Source organism: Bidens hawaiensis, unplaced genomic scaffold (genome assembly GCF_021521415.1).
Source record: "Bidens hawaiensis isolate Kalapana, Puna unplaced genomic scaffold, B.hawaiensis_p1.1 tig00015640_1, whole genome shotgun sequence".
In the NCBI taxonomy this organism is placed as follows: Eukaryota; Viridiplantae; Streptophyta; class Magnoliopsida; order Asterales; family Asteraceae; genus Bidens; species Bidens hawaiensis.
The window spans coordinates 356,726-377,931 of record NW_027492399.1 but is presented as its reverse complement, the minus strand read 5'-3'; the positions used below and the strand labels follow the sequence as shown (position 1 = coordinate 377,931).

The window sequence follows — 21,206 nt, the reverse complement described above, 5'->3', positions numbered from 1 at the left end:
TCCTGTAGTTAATTTATAATTTTTTTCTATTATAGAGACATATTTTTGGGAATATTTGTTTATGAACCATACTGGAAACTCTATAATTTGTTATAGGATTTGAAGATCTTTATAAAATTCTTCTCCTAATCTTATTCTCTCATCTCTTGGAAATTATTCCATAAACCATTTTATAAAAGATTTTCATTTTTCTTGCTTATATTTTTCGCATATTTGCTTTCTAATAGCAAATTCTGGACTAAAATCTAATTTTTTGTAATCCATTAAAGATGGAACTCATTTGAGAGACGGTATCTTCCTCCCTGACTTGTTGGTGATAGACACCTGAGACTAGATTATCATTATTTATATTTAAATTTTCTGCCCTATTAGGTCTTATTTGAGAAGTAGAGGCCTAGAAGGTTCAGGAAACTCTACCTTATAATCTAGAGGTGAAATGTACGACTTAGCTAAAGATGATCTATTAAGTCTTTGTGATATTGATTTAAAATGATTATCCTCAAATTCTATTTCTATATTTCCTTCAGGTGTTTCTATAAGCTTATTTAAATTATGTTTTATTTGTGGTTGCTTTTTTATTGCTTTGTTTATTACCCAATTTTCTGGGAATGTTATTTCTTCCCATTTAACTGGTCTTCTAATAGAAATATTTGATTTTTCATAATTTGTTTCTATTAATATTGTTTCATCATTTTGTTTATTAATTCTTTTGCATCTAGCATTCATGGTGGTTAATAACCTATAATATATTCTATAACAAATGCAAATTATTTCAGAACCCTGAGCATAATTGTATCCATGGGTTTTTACATATAAAGTTAAAGCGTCATCTATATTTTGATTAGATAAAGACAAATGTAAGTCTGGATAAACATCAAAATATACTGGACCATGTGCTAGACTGGTTTCTATAATACCCATTAATGATTGCTTCCAGTTTAGATTACGAGCATTTCGTAATACCGCTATAAAACTTTCCGGTTATCCTTGTAAAGTTAAAGGCTTAAAAGCAACTTGGACTAAACCAACATGAATAAAATTATAATCTTTTTTGTATCTGACTAAATCAGAAAGATTTAAAATTTTTATTATCATTTCTTCATTACTGACTAACACAGCTTCCTCAGTTGTTTTAACAACTTGTTTCCAATTTAAAAAATTATCAAAACTTCCAATTTGGTATATAACCCTTGGGTTGATATGAGGAATTGTCCATTTATTTAATAAATCAAGATTTTTTGGAATATCATATTTTTCGCTTGTACTGTTTTTAACAATATTTTTCTTTTTAAATAGGTTAATCATTTTAGAGATAAAAGTATTGAACCATAACACAAATACCCCTCTTTAATTCCATGGCTCTGATACCATTAGTAACAAAGTAGACATGGATTAGTAAGTTTTACAAAGCCATAAACCGTCAATAAGTTTATCATTGTTTTACAAAATAATAAACCGTCAAGGTAGTTTGTAAGGAATGAAAAGGCGTCTTAAAAACAAATTAAACTTACGGACAAAGTTTCCTTACATACTAACTGCCAGTCTATAATTTTAACTTAGCCACTAAATTTCTTTAACCTTTACTTAATTATTACTAAGATAATATTAGAACCCTTTTTTTTAGTAACAGAGTAAACATGGATTAGTAAGTTTTACAAAGTATATATATATACATATATATATATATATATATATATATATATATATATAGGTTAGAATAAAAACCACTTGAGTTGTGAAAACTCTAGAAACACATTCTCAATCACATGTTTTTAATTAAAGATTAAATCTTGTGGTCCACAATTAAAGTTAATAAAAAATGTAAAAGTTTATTTACATTTTCTCACTCCTGAAAACATATATAAAAGTCACTAAAAAAATGTAAAAAAATAGCAAAACATATTTTTTTTTCTGTTTTCGATGTTTTGTATTAAATGTAACAACATATATTATACGTAACAAAAAAAAAATGATGTTACATAAGGTTTTCACAACTCAAGTGAGTTTTCATTCTATACTTGGCATATATATATATATATATAGAGAGAGAGAGAGAGAGAGAGAGAGAGAGGAGATGCTAATAAAATGGTTCTTGAGCATCTTTACTTCTTGATCTTCACATATCTTTCAAATTTGAACCAATTCTTAGCTTTTTCGCATTCTCACTTACTCCTATCAACCAATTCACATATTCCATTTGTCATATTATATCATCTTAAAACATTTTATTGTTAAATCAAATACCTTTCACATACTATGTTTTTCTTTTGGACAAAGGGAGTCGTTGCACCCCATGAAGAGGACTAGAAAGAACAATCTCATCATCTAGAACTCTAGAACTTGTTGTAAGTATGAAGAGGTTGAGCTACTTACTAAGTACTCTATACTAGTCGTTTGGTCTCCTAAAAGTTTAAGCTTAAACTTGTGAGGTCTAGTTAATGAATGAATGTGAGATAGAGATTCATACATCGAGGTTAAACGATATTATGTAAATATATATAATAAAACATTTATATAATATAATTTATGATTATGATTAAAACTTGATGACTTATATAATTATATCAGACTATATATATATAACCTATAAATGTATTACGTACACAATAAATAATCATTAAATATTAAAAAATTATTTGAGTAAAAGACATAGAGGTTATAACTAACTCGAGCTCGAATTCTCTTACGTTAAATGGGTCGAGTCCACCTGGCTTGTTTACATACTAAGACAGAAACCTTGCATCTTAGTTAAAGTTAATTGATAGGGATCTTTCTAAGTACGTACCCTAGCCGAAATCAAATTAATATCGACTTCAACCTACGTGGTGCATGGGAAGCGCACTCGGAAGATCATTTAAAAATACGTCCTTGAAATTCATTCACCACGAGAACAATATTGACACTCTTTTCTACCTTCTTTTTATCAGTAACATACCCAAAAGACGCTACATCGTGACTAAAACATTTCTCGTTTTCACTATCCTAGATTCCTACGAGATTGGTTTATCTCGAATCAAACCTTGTCACATACAACCTTTTTTTTTAACACTAGGGATACGTTTTGGAGTCACTTGTAGAACCAAGAGAATCTTAGATATTTAAAATAACAATAAAAAATTTATTTGATTTTCTTATATGAGTAACAATAAATTTGCCAAAGAGAAATTACGTATTTCACAAAAAGAATACATTTGTTTGATTTATAAATATATCGAAGCTTTGTTTTGGGCTAAAAGATAATTGGACCGAGAAAACAACTGAGCATTCAATTATTTCTGATTCAACAATTTAATATTCTAACTTCCAATAATCGAAATATATTATCATATCTCAAGGGTTAATCATACATTCGTGCTGACAACTTATTAGTATTTTAAGTTTTGAACTGTTTAAAACTTATGTTTCGATGTAATAAAAAACCGTCGATATTTAAATTTTTAATGCTAGTCATTATTTCCGTAATCCTAGAAACGGCTATGGATTGACGGGTGGCCGTCTCGTAGAGCAAACATACACTCATATAGATATTTTGTTCTAATAGACCGAATGTTTTTGTTCAGAAGTAACTACTACTTTTTAGTTTGACGCAAGGCCTATAGTTTCCGACTTTTAAGTTGTCATACCAACCCGTTTAACTTTGATTGTGCATGTGTGAATAACTAAAGTTTAAATGAAACCTGGCATAAATTATGAGGACTAGGATAGCATTCAAAATTTTTCTTACATGTTTATGTATTTGAAGTTTAAACATCCAAGAGAACAAATGTAATATAGATTTATAGTTAACAAAGGGTAACAAACCAAAGAGTAAACTGCGGTTTTCGTCCCTGTAGTTTGTTCAAATATGTGGTTTTAGTTCAATAGTTTCAAATTTATGATTTTCGTCCTTGTGGTTTCATTTCACCTGCATTTAAACCCGACCCCACTAACCCCGTTAAGTCTGGTTGTTAAACTCATCAGTATGCCCTCACGTGATGGGCAATTTTGTCCCTTTTCTTCCTAAATAAACCCCAACCCTAATTCGCAAGCCCCCTCACATGAGGGGCTGAGGTGTACTTGGAAACAAAAAGGACAAAATTGCCCCTCACGTGAGAGGCACACTGATGGGTTTAACAACCAGACTTAACGGGGTTAGTGTGGTCGGGTTTAATTGCAAGTGAAATGAAACCACAGAGACAAAAATCGCAGATTTGAATCTATTGGACTAAAACCGCAGATTTGAACAAACTACAGCGACGAAAACCGCAATTCACTCCAAACCAAATGCATGTTACAATATTACAAGGATTATCATTTCACATAGAGATATTATATGTTTGGTTTTCAATTTATTAGGTTTCTAACCTGATAACAAACGTGTTTACATTTCCTTTTGTGTAATGTAGTCGTGTTATCGTATTAAAATAATGTATATGTATTTTTTTAATGCCTTTTGTCTGAAAAAACACAAAATATATCTTTGACATCTCATAAACATGATGATCGAAATCGAACAAACGACGAATAACAAACTGACAAATGACAGCCTACTAGGATAAAACATTATCCTTTTTAAATCCACGGCCTAGTGAGGCCACTTTATAATTTAAAATTATGATTTGATTTAAATAGACAAAAGTTGTCACCGGAAAAAAATAATAATATCTTTGTATGTTTTCACGAGTTAAATAAGATATAAATCAACATGATGGCTAGGTCCTCCTTCACCACAAGATTATTATATTTATTTGATTTACTTAAATACTAATCAAAATAAATACCGTCTTTTCAAAAAGTTAGTAACTTAACCAGACATATATACAAAAGAACAGCTATTAAATTTTATAAGCTATTAAGTCAATTTACTATTTACTTAAAAAAGTTAATAAATACATCTGGTCAACTTACTTTTTTCATGATTTTCCATCCGTTTGTTGTTAAAGAGACATGACTCTGATTCACTGACAACCCAACATCAGAAGAATCGGTTCGGTAAAATGACATGGCACGTGAGGACCAAGTGGAACAAAATAAATGCTCTCGGCAAATAGAAGAAGAGATGCCACCATAATTTCTCCACGATAAATGGAAAGGTAGAAGAAGTACTCACGTTTGCTCCAATTCCGACTAAAGGGGCGTTTGGGATTCCTTATTTTACCTCCTTATAACTTATCAATAAGTTAATAAGTTATAAATGTGTAACTTATAAAACTTTCCTCTCACAATATAAGCAATCCCAACACCTTATTACTTTTCAAAAAGTTAATAAGTTATAAGTTGATGAAAATAAGCAATCCCAAATACCCTCTAATACTTGTACTCTCGTGCTCATTTATTCTATAAGAACCAAATATTGATTCTCACGTCGCAAGGCTGCCAGTTTGTCACAATAGGAACCTCCTTACTGTGACAATAATGGTTTTGCAGGATCATTGTTGGTAATAACGCAAAGATTGACCAGACAGGTTTTACAGTTGGAGGGCTCGGATACTCGTCTAGCGACCCGGTTTTCCTACAATCATAGATATTTGCCCAAAGATTTTATTATTATTATTATAGATATTTTTTTATATATGACGTAAGAATTATGTGAACAGCACGTGATTCCCGTGTGTTAGAGACCCACAGATTTTGGATGTGTAAAATGATTTGCCAATTTTTTAAACTTTCTTCAATACTTGCATGTAACATACAAAGATTATATATATGCCACAAAAATATACAAAGTAACAAAACCTTCATAAGCTTTCTTGCTTCTATTTTATAACCCCTATTTCTTGTTACTTCATCATTTGATTTACACCAATTGCCAATTATGATCTAGACACCATTTTTAGTTTCATCCGAAATCGACAATTTCCAAGAACACCTCTTGTTTTCATCAAGATTCTCATTTGTTTTAAAAAGATTATGTAACTTGATACAAACCCGGGTATAAGTAGTCTTTAGGATTTGATATTAGTCATGGATTTGAAACTATTTTATACAAAATCAATCTTTATGTCAAATTCAATTGGTCCGATGTTGTCTTTCGCTACTTCCAACCTCAAAGCTTGTTCTTTTAAGGTCTCACCCTTCACATGCTCTTACAAAGGTATTATTTTGCCGCCTGTTGCCTGTTTACCGGTCTGTTTACCTGTCATTTTATTGTATATGACGTTATTTCAAATGCTCAAAAAAGTTATATGTTAATGTTTTGAAAGATTGTGAATATTGTTAACATTTCCCATGTTTTTATAGGTAATTCTATTGGTTTTGTTGGGCAAGAAAGATATGAAGTGGGAAGTTATTCATATAGATATGATCATTCAAGCAAAAGCCCGAGTTTGCTAACCGAAAGGCTTGTTCTTGATGCATTTGATGATGAGTATGGTGGTGTTGTTGTGAATCCGGAGAAATTACCATTCGAGACTAATGTTTTTGCCTCGGTTCTTCGGTCATCTGTTTCAATTTGGAGAGAAGAGGTAAGGTTCATTCTTCTTGATAAAATTTGTTCCCAAAATACCCCTTTCTCGTAGGCGGTTACGATATGTTTGTTCATATATTTGCAGGGTAAAAAGGGAATTTGGCTTAAGTTGCCTGTAGAAAAATGTGATCTTGTTCCTATAGCAGTAAGGGTAAAGCTACTGCCTTTGTCATCACATTTATTATTATTATTATTATTATTATTATTATTATTATTATTATTAATATTATTATTATTAATAATATTAATAATAATAATAATATTATTATTATTATTTTCTCTTTTTTTTTTAATTTTTTTTGAAATGTATATTTGTTACAGGAAGGATTTAAGTACCATCACGCGGAAACAGGATATGTTATGATGACATATTGGATTCCCAACGAACCGTGTATGTTACCGGCAAATGCTTCCCATCAAGTGGGAGTCGGCGGGTTCGTTATGAACGACAAGAACGAGGTATGTATATCTATATATATACATGTAGTTTGACATGTTCGTTACGAATTTGTACAAGTTTTTTAATTAAGATGTCGGGTGCAGGTTCTCGTGGTTCAAGAGAAACATTGTGCACCTGAGCTTTTCGGGCTTTGGAAGTTGCCTACAGGCTTCATTCTTGAGGTGTGCATTGTTATAGGTTATAAGTTATAAGTTATAATTAAACTGATTTGATTCCTTATTTCTACACAACCCATGTAATATTTTTATAGTCTTTTATGTTTTGATGTTGACTAGTCAGAGGAGATTTTTACTGGAGCTGTAAGAGAAGTGAAAGAGGAAACCGGGGTAAGAATCCCGGATAAAAATCATGTACCACATTATTAAGGGTTTGAACTTTTGGCACGATATGAATTCACATGTTTGGGTTCAGTATAAACGGACTAGGGTCCGTTTCGGGTTAACGAATGAGCACCTTAGCTAAACAGGTCGTGTTTGTGTCAACTTGATGGGTTCATGGGTTGACCCATTTGGCTTGTTTATTATTTATAATGTTTAAGAAAATGTGTTTTATGTCATAAGTTAAAATGATTATGTATTTTATGCCAAAAGTTAAAATGGACATTGATATGATATTTATAATTAAAATATAATTATTATATAAATTTGAATTTTCGTTGTTAAATTGTAATTTTAACGTATTATATGTTAAAAAGCAAACGAGTTAAATGAGTCGTGTTCATGTATTGACCCATTTGACATATTTATCTTTTAATTCTTTATCTTTTAATTCTTTATAAAGAATTGTGTTTTATGTGAAAACTAAAATTGTAATGTATTTTATGCCAAAATTTAAACTTTGAAATAGAAATGTGATATAATACTTAACTAAAATATAATGGTTTTATATGAATGTGCATTCATTGCTGTAAAAAATTGTAATTTTAAGTCATTAACATGTAAACATTGGGTTAAACGGGTCGTGTTCGTGCCAACTCATGAATATTCGTATCGTGTTTGGGTTCATATGCCTGACATAGTTTTCGAATTCGTTTTGAGTTTAGGTAGGCATCAAATTTTCAAATTCATGTCAGGTTGGGCTCGCCAACCCATAAACACGGCCCATTTAGCACCTCTAGACAGTATCAACTGAATCAAAATTAACCTTTTTTTGCTTCTTATTCTTGTTCCAGATTGATACCGAATTCTTGGAAGTTATAGCCTTTAGGCACGCTCACAATGTGGCTTTTGAAAAATCAGATTTGTTCTTCATTTGCATGCTGAGACCCGTTTCAAGTGAGATCAAGATCGATGATTTTGAAGTTCAAGCAGCCAAGGTAAAACGGACCGGGTTGATTTTGTGTACACATTAAATGTCTACACAAACAAACACAATAATCAAATATCCAATGTATTTTTCTTTTTTTGTTTTTAGTGGATGGCTTTAACAGAGTTTGTTGAACAACCGTTAATCAAAGGCGACAACATGTTCAAGAAAATCATAGACATATGCATTGCAAGAATTGGGAAGCGATACTGTGGATTATCGGTTCATAAAGTCGTCTCAAAGTTTGATAACAGACTATCTTCCTTGTATTATAATGTTGTTGATGATCAACGGTTCGATGGTTGCTCAACTTGAAATTTAAATTTTGATGTACGCAATTATATATGCATGTTGTGTGTATATGTGTGTGCATATTGATAAGAGGTTTGTGACATGACATGTATATATTGAGACATAAATGTATAGATGATTATTACACTTTGTACATATTTGTATCTATATTGTTAGATCCCTTGTAGATTGAATTTATGTCATCTATTGAGGGCATAAATATCTTTGTAGGAAAACGTCACAAGTTCACGTCTAATCAATTTTTGGTTTTTTGTTTAGTTAGCAATGACACATCGTTATCAAAATAAATAAATAAATAAAAGATAAGAAAAAGAGAAAGATATCTTAAATGATGCGTGTATATTGTTAATCCGAACTTGATTTTGTTAAATCGGTCAGTTGTGTTCGGTTGGCCAGTTGAGATTTGAGAGTGACGAACTTTATTTGTGAGAAAAGATATCGACCCAACTAACCCGTTCATCTAATCAGGATAAACGGTAAGTTCTAATTACGGTTTTAAACACATTAAATGAGTCATAGACTCATAGACATATTGACAGGATTAACTTATAAATATACATTTTTTCAAACGGGCTAGCCTGTTAACTTTATTAATAACCTTAACACGGAATGGGTTGGATAGCCAATCCAAGCCAAACACAAAATTAGACAGACAAATCATCCTAAAACCTATTTATTTTTGTGTTAATTATAAGCTGATTTTTTAATAGCACCCTTTAGATCACTTTGATGTGGATTTTTTTTTCTATATTATACATAATTATTAATTTATTATATTTACTTACGTATCATTATGTGATTTTTTTTACCAATCAATCAATTTGTGCTCTTCAAGAAGGAATTGATAATCGGAAACACAAACGAACACATGATACTTAGAATAAGCCTCTTATATTATTATAATAAAGAAACTAGCTCAAACCTCCTCCTTTCACATGTAAAAGAAAATCATTGTTTTTTAATTAAAGTGTCATGGGTGTTTGAAGAAAAAGTTAATGAATGCGCTTACTGTGACAATAACATAACAATGTTTTTATACTGATGTATTCAAAGGAAAAAAAACAACTGAATAAGACTATGTTTTTTGATTTTTTTTAACTTAATCATTAAAAGTTATTAGAAAAAGTTAAGATTATAGTTAAAATTAATTAGTGTGAAAAGAGAAAAGAAAAGAAACTAAAAATATGCCCATGAAGGTCCTAACATGTGACAAGCTCAAAGATTACAAACTAATTTGGGGCACCAAACCGTTTGTCATATAATCTTGCTTCTTCTTTTTTTTTTATTATTATTTTCAATTCAAACAATGAGAGTGTGGGACAAACCTATGTTGGGTTTGTCAACGGGAGTGGTCTAAACCGGTCAAGCTAAGCCAATAAGCCCAAACCCAAGGAGTGTTCAAATTAGAGGTGCACAAATCAGGTTTTTTAGATATTCGGTTCCGTGTATGGAACCGGGTTTGGTATGATCGAGTATTTGGAAAATCGAGTATTGGCAATACCCAATTCAGGTCCGGGTATTGGCTCTTGGGTTCGGGTCAGGTATAGAAATGGGTATTTGAATACCCTATTTTTGGGTATTGAAAAAAACCCATATTTTGAGTTTTTTCGAGTTTTTTTTCAGGTATATTTGGGGTATAGATTGTATTTTTTAAGGGGTTGCACTTTTTAGTGGTATTTTTTGGGTATTTGAAAAACCCGATTTTGGGTATTGGAAAAACCCATTTCCGGATATGGAACCGGTTCCGGTTTTCGTGTATTACCTGGTACAAATCGGGTCTGGTTCGGGTACGGGTTTTTGTACTAAATTGCATACTCTATCCATACCCACAGTTAGATTCAGGTATTAAAAACCCTGGTATAAAAAAACCGAATGCACGTTTTTGTATCGAGTCCGGTTCAGATTCGGGTTTTTTTGAGCAAACCTCTGTTTCAAATTACTTAAAAAGTCCCCAAACAGTCAACTGACCGGACCGGATCCCATAATCACTCTGTAGAATGCAGCGGTCGTCAAGAGTCTCCGGCGATCATCCACCGCCACATAATAATAATAATAATAATAATAATAATAATTATATAGACGACGAATTACCCACTTTCAAAACTCGAGTCCGGTTCAGATTCGTTTAATAAAAGTGTCTGGGCCCAAGCTTGACTTATGGAACTCGAGCCGGCTCGCGAGCCTAAACGAGCCTTTTATTTATATAATTTTTAAAATATATATTTAATAACTATTAATTTATATACATAATGTTATGAAAAAATAAATAAAAATAACGAAAAAAATATATATTACTTTATACATAAAATTATAATAGAAAAAATATATAAAAATAATTAAATTATATAAAAAATAATTGATAAATAGTAAACGAGCTGAACTCGAGCTTCAAAAACTACATAGAGCCGAGCTCGAGTTTTGAAAATAGAGCTCGAAATGAGCCAAGCTCGAGGTAAGTTAAACCAGCCGAGCTCAAGCCTAGTCGAGCTCGGGCTCGGCTCGTTTGCACCCCTATAATCGCCACATTTTGCTGTTTTAGAGCTCTTTTTTGTCTTAGTTTTGGTTTTATTTTCTTAGAAAGAGTTTAAACATAACTTTGTTTTTAGTAGCATCAGATTTGCCATTTAAAAAGCTTACCGTTCACTCTATTTTAATTGGATCCTTTTGTGAAATTACCAAAAACAATTTTTTGATTAAAAAAGAAAATACACAATTAAGAAAATGCTATGTGAAATTTTTTTTGTCTAGATTTTTTGATTTACTTTTACATTCATTTTTAATGAAAACTAAGAAGTTTCACTTCTAGTTTTAATGTCAAATGGCCAGATACTTGACTTTGAAATTGATTTGAGCGAAAGGTTAGATTAGAACATGCGTAGTTAAAATTAGGCACACTCGGGCATTTTGTGCTATGTGGCGCCTAGTCAGTTTTTTTTGGCATTTTGCAAAAAGTGGGTGTAGTGGGAAAATGCCCCAAAAACGCCTCTCTCTCCTTCCCCTCATTCTCACAAAACCCTTAAAATGTGTGCATCACTAGCGTTATGTACATAACTTTGTAGTGTTTTCCGGCGTTTTGGCCTCAAAACTCCCCAAAACATCGACTACGGATGGTCTTAGTCTGGCAAAACGTACGGGTTGGGTTGGAAGACGAGTCAAATGGGTTCAGTTTAAAACGGACGTTTAGAAAAGTATCAATTTGGCGACGGGGTCAAGGATTATATCATTAATAAAGTGTTTGAACTTTGAAGATTAACTTAAAGGTTTCAATGCTAATTTTATTTAAGTTTACAGATTTATCCGCCTAGTTAAGTGTCTTTATGGACTGAAACCATGATTTGGGACTCGTCATATGGGCAACGATTTGGGATTTATAGACCAAACGAGCCTTTTCACCTGTTACAGCCCAAACAGGATATGAAACAAGTCTCATATCTTGCAATAATTTTAGCTCATAACAATAGACCCTCCTTAAGGGCCAACGCCCTCGTTGGTCACGGTTGGCTTTGATATCATTGTTATAGCCCAAACAAGATAATTCAACCCCAAAGACTAGTTAGCCCATTAGGTCTATAAACTCTACATTAGTTGCCTGTACAATTATGCAGCACAAGTCCCTTATCTTGCAGTGGTTTCGGTCCATAACAAGTGTCAAGACGTACAGAAGCATCCACAGGTGAATACGGGTGCAAATGAGCCAAGCCGAGCCGAGCCCGAGCCCAAGTTCGACTAGGCTCGAGCTCGGTTCGTTTAACTTACACAGAGCTCGAGCTCGACTCGTGAGTAGATTTTGAAGCTCGAGCTCGGCTTGTTTACTGTTTATCATTTATTTTTTATATAATTATAATTATTTTTATATACTTATGTATAAAACAGTATATATTATTTAGTTATTTTATTAATTTTTCATAACATTATATATATTAATTAATAATTATTAAATATATATTTTAAAAAATTATATAAAAGCCAGGCTCGTTTAGGCTCGCGAGCCGGTTCGAGCTCGATAAGGGAAGCTCGGGCTCGTTTATTAAACGAGCTTACTTTTAGGCTCGGGCTCGATTAAGCTCGGCTCGATCGAGCTTTTTAACGAGCTGATCTCGAGTAGCTCACAAGCAGCTCGACTCGTTTGCACCTCTACAGGTGAATAATTAAGTTTGATTCTTATTGTTGGCACAGGGTCGACGATGCATTAACACGAAGTTGCAGGCAACATGTTCTTTGCTTAAACAAGTTGATACACACACTTTTATTTTCAGAATTTATTTGATGTATTATATTATATACAGGTGAGTTCGTATGGACGGAGTTTTCCATGATAGTTATTTGTGTTGTATTCGAAAGGATGTATGGTACGATAGCGCATATACATAAGTAGGTAATACTCGAAATGTTTCCTGCAACCTAAGACTTTCTTATCATTATTTGATTCAATATTTGTGAATTTGATAGATGGATAGAAGTATGTTTATGATGATATATGATTCGGAACTAGGTATATATGATCTATCAAAAAATGGTCACCTTCATGAATTCGCTACTAGAAAACTGACTTTCAATGCAAAAATGTTCTTTCACTGAAATTTCGTTGCTTTCGTGAGAGACTGTTCTAGGCTTCGTGACTTCGTCTGTTCCTAAAGATCCTGTTATATATTGCGATTTCGTGTGCAAATTATGTTATAAGACAAAATATTAGATACAGTAAAATCAATAGATTAAGTTACAGAATTGAGGAAATGATATAGAGAATATTATATATAATTTTTTTCTAAGATAAATGATAAGAAGATATCATTAGGCATTACTTACTAGCATGCATACATAAAACTAGAATAAAAGGAAATATTGCATTACTTTAGTACCATTGTACTCTAGTGTTTCAAAACATTAAAATCCATATTGAAAAACAAAGGATGTAGGTGAGCTTTGATATTTACAAATTCCAACAAAAATTAAAGATTTAGGCAGCTTGAACATTAGTTAGATGAATTGATAAGGAGACCATGGGGCGGGCCTTGGTGGACCACCCTGTGCTCAGCTGATGCATGCAACTGATGATGATCATAATCATCACGAATTCATGGAGATTGTAACCAACGGCTGTGGTGTTAGGCTTTACGACGCCAGGGTTTCTAGTACGAGTTTGATGGAAGTAGTTGGGACTTGGGAGGATGAATAACGAGCTCGTCGCTTGGGAAGACATTGACCAACAAGACCCTCAATTCTCTCCACTCTTTTACGTTCAAGTATATTCTTCCTTAATACATTATTTTCGAATATAACTTTTTTTTTCACAATTCTTTGCCTTCATAACACGAAGAGTTGATTGCCATTTTCGTACTTGAGATTTGGCCAACTACGCAATTTTAGTACATTTTTTTAAATTTCTTGCAAATTAGCACACGACGTTTCCAAAATCATGCTATTTTAGTACTTTTCTTAACCCATTTGATTTTCTCGTTAAGTTAGGGGTAAAATAGTAACTTTATGGGATGCTTTTTTTCGTATTCCCCAAAATACACCCAGCCTCTCACGTGAGGGGCTTGCAAATTAAGATCAGGTTTATTTGGGGAGCAAAAGGACAAACCGCCTCTCACGTGAATGACAAGCTGATGAGTTTAACGACCAGACTTAACAGGATTAATGAATTCCAGTTTAATTGCAAGTGAAATGAACCCACAGGGACGAAAATCGTAAATTTGAAACCATTAGACTAAAACCGCATATCTGGACATACCACATGAACGAAAACCAAAGTTTACTATTGAATGGTTGGTAACTTAAGTTATCGAACTATTAAACTTGAAACGTGTTTATTAAATTTCAAAGTTAAAACAGAACCAAACCAAACCGAGCTGAACTCGAGTTTTAAGTATTCTCATCGGTTATAACAAAATGGGCCGGTTCAAGTCACGCCCTGTACCCGGTTGATCTCAAATCAGTAGTCAAAACCCCAACCCCAAATCAATCAAATTAGTAACATTTCTCTAATAATAATAATAATAATTTGTGCAATTTCGTCGCAAATCGATAAACTCAAGGATGAAGAAACTGATTGAATTAGGTCGAAAAGCGATGTTCTACGTGAGAGTATTATCAGGCTACGAAGAACGCCGCATCAGATCTTACCGTCTTGAGCTCCAAAAACGTATTACTGAGGTAACTAATTGTACCAATTTTTTGTTCAACAGTTGAAACTTGAAATGTTTCATTAAAAGGCGCATTAGTTAAAAAAAAAGGTGCAGTTTATATCGGTTTTTGGTCCCGTGGTAAAATATCAGTTATATTGATTATTGACCGTTATATCATGATTTTCCCTATATCAGTTTTTTAAGTCAAAATGCCAATTTTTAGTGTGTTAAGTCTTAATACAATTGTTAGTGTTTTGTAAGTTGCAAAAGGATAATTTGTTAATGACAGTAGAATATTAGTATACTGAATTGAATTGTTAGTGTTAATTTGCTATATATATAAATTCTGCATGATATTAAAATTACCGATATCTCACCGCGATAACTGGCATCTCAAATATTGGTCCTTGACCGATATCCGCTATTTTTCCGCATTACTGCATAGGTTGACACTTGACACTGGTTAAAGTTTTATTTTAAATTCTTCGTTGAAGCATATTGGAATTTCATCAACTTAGTATTTTTATGATTACTAAAATGGTTTAGAATCTACAAATTTGCTTGAAAACCGGGCGTCAAAGTGTAGTAACATTTTATTTAGCATTGAGACCTGGGACAGGGCTGTAACAAGTCTCTGCCCAAGACTTTTCTCGGGCATTTGGTATATGTATTACCCGAAAGTAGATTGATAAAAATGAGTGGATAGCTAGGAACAATAAGGTACACAAAGGATTCACAATAGAGATTATGTAAGTGTATTTCTGTGTATAAAAAGAATAGGAACGAAAAAAAAAAAAGAAATAGAAAGCCTGAATGAAATTGCACTAGAAAAAATAGATTTTCTCTTTCTCTATATAGAGATATAATTCTTGTCATGATTCACGAACTAATCCAACGTCTAATTGGATAATTGGATTTCGTAATTGAAAATGTTAGGTTGAAATATCTATATCTATTTATATTGTTACAAGAAACATTTTATTCAAGGATTTAGTTATTACTCAACAAAGAAGAATTTAAACGGTGAGTAAAAAATATTCACTGGGCTGGTTAACTCAGGATCAGGCTGGCATGTCGTTGTTCGGTGGTCTGGGCAATAAATGGTCAAGACTCTTGATGTTGGGCGGTCTGTGAACCTCCAGTTGGTATTGATACATATGGCTTCTGTGTGTAGTTTAGCTTAGAAAACACTTAAATGATATAACTGTATAGGCTTCAACTAATTGCTGATAAATTTCATAAACACATCAAAATAGGAAAAAAAAAATAACTTCCTCTTTGTGAATATGGCCTGTTCCTGTTAGAATATATGAGCAATAAGAATATTTGGGCTTTGGTAAAAGAGGTTGGATGCCTTTGCCATTATGTAATTTTGGGTTATATGCCTAAATAGAGGTAAGGTTTGCTTCCGTCACACTTGAGGATCTTAGCGGGGGCAGCTACTCTATCCCCACTAACTAGTAGTTTGCCTCCATCACACCCTTCCTAGACACCACCAATAACTTTGTTGTAAGTGGATTATACTGGGTACGTTTGTTTGTTTCTTATGCTTGAAGAGGCTCACCCTGCAGATACTTATGAGTCTTACATGGCAATTTTAGTTTTTGGGTGGATATCAATTAAGCGAATGCTACATACTAGTTAGAATGTTAGATCATAGTGTATAGGCTCTGATTAACGTTGGTGGAGTAAGAAAATGGGGTAGGTTTTAGGTTCTTTAAGAGGATAATGTTGATCACCTAGAGAGCCAACATGAAGAACATTTAATAAAACTGGCTGAGTAATACATGGATAAATGGGAATGGAGATGTGTGGAAAGCATGTCAGCATCAGATGGTCATAACTATTGATCACGAGACCTACTACTCGTTCACGATCCCTCAATGGCTCAATGGTTTGGCCCATCAATCTTCCCGAAATCCATGCCTTGGCTCTGAATTTAAATTTTCTCAATTTTTTTTGGTTTTCGTGACCTAATACACTTTTGTTCTTCTGTTCTGTAAATGTTTTTGCTCTAATATTGCGTAAAAACTTGTGAACTTGTTCTATGTAGTTTTCTAATATGTTTTTTTTTAAATTGCTGATGATCAAATTCAAACTTTCTAGTTTCATGTTGATGTAACATCATTTTCTATGCAAAATTTTGTGAAACGTTCCTTAACATTTTCCTCTGCGTCATCTTGAATGTGACAGATTTATGTGAAATCTGAATATTATTCCTTATCTTTTTCCCATGAATGTAGGCAGAACGGAAGAAGGCAGAGATTCGAAAGATCCCGGAGCAGCTTATATTATCTGAGGTGCGACAAATGGTGGAAGAGATGAAAGCTGTCAACAAGCAGTTAGAGGACACGGTAACTTCTCATTTTACCTAAAACCTAAATATAGACAGTTAGATGTAATTTAGCTTATTAACAGTACTTAACTGCATATTTAGGTTATTATAGTGATTTTACTCTTCAAAAATGTTCTATAGAGCGGTGTCACTTGAGTGTATAATACGTGCATAACACGTAAAAATGAGTATGAGATACTATTAAAGTATAGCAGGTGAACTCATTTGATACTTTTGTATTTCTAAAACTACTCTTTTTCAACAAAAACTTGCTTTGACCCGTTATCTGACCCGACCTGCCCGTTTTGTCAGACTTGATCATAACTAACTGACTTGTAACTTCAGCTTTTGAGTAGATGATTTTGGTGGCTTATGTGTCGGGGTGTTTGATTGATTGCAGGAAGCAGCCATTAATGAATACTTCAAGCCGGTTGATAAGCAAGCCGAGATGATAGTCGAAATGAAGCTTCAAGAAGAGGAGAAAACAATGAAGCAGATGATGCAAGCCATGAAAGCACAAGCTGTGCTCGACAACCAAGACGCCCAAAAAAATGCATATCTCAATATCACCAAAGATGAAGCAGCGACAAGATGATAACAAATGTTTTCTGTCAGTGATTCCAATGTTCGCCCTTTTGATGGTAACTTATTTGTGTTTGTCAGGTTTCGTTTCTCTTGTTGTTTTGAGTAATAATATAATCGATACCATCGTTTGGGTTTGGGTTTGGGTTTGGGTTTGGATTCGGACCGTGCATACTATCCATCCGACCCAAACTAAACCATCCAAATTGCAACGCAGGTTCTTACAATTTTGATTTTTCATTTACCTAAAATATATTACTTATTAGCTTAAGAAACTCATATCTTTAATGCTTTAAGTTGTGATAACTTGTTACGGTTGGCTATGAGTAGAGGTGCACAACCCGGGTATTTTGTAGGAACCGGTTCCGGGTATGGCCAACAAAAGGTAAAACCGGGCCGGGTGGGAACCGGTTCCAGGTATTGTTGGGTGTTTGACCGGGTTTTCCAGGTTTTTTTTGGGTTTCGGGTAGGGGCGGGTCGGGTTTTGACCAGGTAAAGGTGAAACCGGTTCTTGCGGGTCCGGGGAGAAACCCAATACCAGGTCATACCTGCGGGTCGGGTACAAGTAGGAACCGGTTCCGGGTCGGGTCCAGAACCGGGTATTTTGTGTACCTCTAGCTATGACTATGAGATATTATTGCCAATAAGATATCAATCTTAATTTCGATACCAATTGAATTGTTCAACTCATAATTTTCAATCTGAACGAAAAGTTGAGCTCGCATTTAACTCAAGTCGGCCAACCGGCTCTTAAATTATCTCTTTTTTTAGCAAGTGTCAAATAACAAGGCAGCACTATTTTCAAATAAAAAAGCCTGAAAAATAATGAAGTAGAGGTGCGCAAGCTAGGTTTTATTTTTTTGTCCAAATTGGTTCGGGTTGGAACCTGTTCCTGTTTCGGTCTAGCTTCGACAAAACCGGTTCTAGTTGTAACTGGTTTGGGTTGGAACTGAAAGTTACAGGGGAAGTATCGGTTTGGGGTTTACCGATTTCAAAGTATATGTTTAGAAACCGAACCCAAACTGGCGGATCAGGTCGGTTCTTGCCAAACCGACTTCAATGCTGGTTCCGGAACCAGTTTTCTGCGAACCTCTAAATGGAGTATGAAACTACTAATACAGAAGATAAAACAATGTTGTAATTATGTACTAGCCACCTTCACCTCCAACTAGAGGTGCACAAACCGGGTATTTTTAGGAACCGGATGGTCAACAAAACTCAAAACCGGGTCGGTTGGGAACCCGTTCCAGGTATAGTCGGGTATTTGACCTGGGTATTTGACCTGGTGACAGGGTAGGGTCGGGTCGGGTTTTGACCGGCTAAAGGTGGAACCGTTCTGGCAGGTCTGGTTCGGGTCCAGTTCCGGGTACAGGTTTGGGGAGAAACCCAATACCAAGTCGTACCCGCGGGTCGGGTAGGGGTAGGAACCGGGTTTTATGCACCTCTAGCTCTAACGATGCTTGAATGTTTATACTTAATACGCCACAACTGGGTCGGGCCAAATCAGCTCCAGCTAGTCTAAGAATGAGTTTTTAACGAGCTAATTAAAAGCGAGTTAAACCGGGTATTTTTAGGAACCAGATGGTCAACAAAACTCAAAAACTAGATCGGTTGGGAACTCGTTCCGGGTATAGTCGGGTATTTGACCTGGTGACCGGGTAGGGTTAGGTCGGGTTTTGACCGGCTAAAGGTGGAACCGGTTCTGGCTTTCGGGTACAGGTTTGGGGAGAAACCCAACACCAGGTCGTACCCACGGGTCAGGTACTGGTAGGAACCGGGTATTTTGTGCACCTCTAGCTCTAACGATGCTTGAATGTTTATACCTAATACGCTGCAACTGGGTTGGGCCAAATCAGCTCAAGCTAGTCTAAGAATGAGTTTTTAACGAGCTAATTACAAGCGAGTTACCGCATTCCTTATGGCCAATTCGATAAAAGAAGTGTTAAAAGATAGTAATGGATACAAATAGATACACCAAACTACTCAAAAAGCTAGTTTTATAATCTTAGATGAATTAATCACATGGTATATATGGAGTTCAATCAAAATGCCTCCAGGTGTGTATAATATGTTGCATACACAATAATATAACAAGAAACATAACAATGTCGAATTCCCGAAAAACTAAGGTAGCGTGCTTAGCCTATCGTGATAGTGATACCGATGGCAACAAGTAGAATGGTAATGACTCCAAAGTAAATCATGGTGTGGACACAAATAGAGACTCCGCTGGTTTGCATGTTGTTGAACTCCACTCCTCGGCTCTTTGCGGGCAGCTGAAATAATAATCCGGGTGTCAATATCACGAAAAGTAGCACGCCTATGATAACCGGTGCCCAATCGGCCATGTTCTTCTTTTATCAGAATTCAAAAGTTGAGAAAGAAAATATAGAAGTATGATATAGAGGACAATGACAAGACCAAATCCAAAATCTAGGCAGACAACACATTGGAAACATCGTACAAGCCGGCCAACGTTAATTAGAGTTAAACTCTACATTTGTACGTTACATATCATATGAATAATGAACTCGTATACAATATAAATACGTTATATTATATATATATATATATATATATATATATATATATATATATATAATTGTCTCCATGTCGTATAAAATATAAGGTTTATATGGGCCGAATGAAATGTGGAAAATGTTATATGGACCGTATAGCATGTTAGCGATGTTTGAATGGAGTTCGTATAGCATGTCCCTTTAGTAATCGGATAATAGACAAAAAAAAAATATATCTACCACAATATATGCAAGATGTGCTCCAAAATAGACGTGCAAAAAACCCTGAACTCAGAATTGGACCTGAAAAAAAAACCCGAGTTTTTATACCCGGGTTTTTGCTTCCCGAACCTACTCGTAGGGTACGAATAGGATGCGCATTTCTGTACCAAAACCTGGAGCCGATTTCTACTCGATAATACTCGAAAACTGGAACCGGTTCCATACCCAGAACCGGATTTTCCCAATACTCGAAACCTGTTTTTAAAGACAATACCCGAACCCAATCCGAATATTGCCAATACCCGATCATACCCTAATCCGGTTCCATACCTGGAATCAAATATTAGAAAAACCCGATTTGTGCACCCTACTCCAAAAAGCAATTGAATAAAATACATATAAGTATGATATCTCTTGAGTTATCCCAGTTGATTTGATATGTCAAGTGGCGTCAAATTCAATCAACTCTATTTATGGGTCCGGATTTTGAGAAGGCCAACCAAAGGAAGCCACAGAAGTGTTCGCAAGACATTGGACATATATTATTGACCCAACAAACGATCTTAAAACCAAAATTATCTACATGTAAATTTTATGTTTCGACTTTTAGGGCCTAGTAAAGTGAGAGCACAAAGCCATTGCTTTATTTCATTATACTCGTTAATAAACTGAAGATTTTTTTTTTATGTAATATTTTAGTATAATCTTTAAAGACCTTTTGGATTACATCGAAACAGAAGGCAAGCGGGCAACAAGCTGCGCCGCTATCCCTTTTTGAATCGCAAAACCCAATCTTTTAAAAACTATATTTGCTGATCTTGGAGTCATAACATTACTATGCATGACCCGCTGAACACGGGTAAGTAGCTCCACAGCTTCAGGCGCGAAGAAACCAAAA

General features: G+C 34.2%; 3 protein-coding genes across 3 annotated transcripts; 2 read left to right on the top strand and 1 right to left on the bottom strand.

Annotated features, from left to right (window-relative positions):
- The first annotated feature begins 5,942 nt into the window (after positions 1 to 5,942).
- LOC143549534 (nudix hydrolase 8-like) lies at positions 5,943 to 8,680 on the top strand. The gene is made up of 8 exons (XM_077040425.1): positions 5,943 to 6,073; positions 6,220 to 6,443; positions 6,531 to 6,596; positions 6,767 to 6,904; positions 6,989 to 7,066; positions 7,181 to 7,231; positions 8,077 to 8,220; positions 8,319 to 8,680. Exons 1-8 carry the CDS (start codon positions 5,944 to 5,946, stop codon positions 8,523 to 8,525), a joined length of 1,038 nt encoding a protein of 345 aa, XP_076896540.1. The 5' UTR covers position 5,943; the 3' UTR covers positions 8,526 to 8,680.
- A 5,864-nt stretch (positions 8,681 to 14,544) lies between these two features.
- On the top strand, positions 14,545 to 17,658 carry LOC143549533 (uncharacterized). The gene is made up of 3 exons (XM_077040423.1): positions 14,545 to 14,678; positions 16,894 to 17,004; positions 17,386 to 17,658. Exons 1-3 carry the CDS (start codon positions 14,562 to 14,564, stop codon positions 17,578 to 17,580), a joined length of 423 nt encoding a protein of 140 aa, XP_076896538.1. The 5' UTR covers positions 14,545 to 14,561; the 3' UTR covers positions 17,581 to 17,658.
- A 2,032-nt stretch (positions 17,659 to 19,690) lies between these two features.
- On the bottom strand, positions 19,691 to 19,915 carry LOC143549550 (uncharacterized). Its single transcript, XM_077040435.1, has one exon. It carries the CDS (start codon positions 19,913 to 19,915, stop codon positions 19,706 to 19,708), a length of 210 nt encoding a protein of 69 aa, XP_076896550.1. The 3' UTR covers positions 19,691 to 19,705.
- Between the last annotated feature and the right edge of the window lie 1,291 nt (positions 19,916 to 21,206).

Coding starts and splice junctions, on each gene's coding strand:
- LOC143549533 (XM_077040423.1), top strand. CDS start 14,562: ATGAAGAAACTGATTGAATTAGGTCGAAAAGCGATGTTCTACGTGAGA. Junction 14,679..16,893: donor TCCAAAAACGTATTACTGAG/GTAACTAATTGT, acceptor CCATGAATGTAG/GCAGAACGGAAGAAGGCAGA. Junction 17,005..17,385: donor ACAAGCAGTTAGAGGACACG/GTAACTTCTCAT, acceptor GATTGATTGCAG/GAAGCAGCCATTAATGAATA.
- LOC143549534 (XM_077040425.1), top strand. CDS start 5,944: ATGGATTTGAAACTATTTTATACAAAATCAATCTTTATGTCAAATTCA. Junction 6,444..6,530: donor TTTCAATTTGGAGAGAAGAG/GTAAGGTTCATT, acceptor ATATATTTGCAG/GGTAAAAAGGGAATTTGGCT. Junction 8,221..8,318: donor TTGAAGTTCAAGCAGCCAAG/GTAAAACGGACC, acceptor TTTTGTTTTTAG/TGGATGGCTTTAACAGAGTT.
- LOC143549550 (XM_077040435.1), bottom strand. CDS start 19,915: ATGGCCGATTGGGCACCGGTTATCATAGGCGTGCTACTTTTCGTGATA.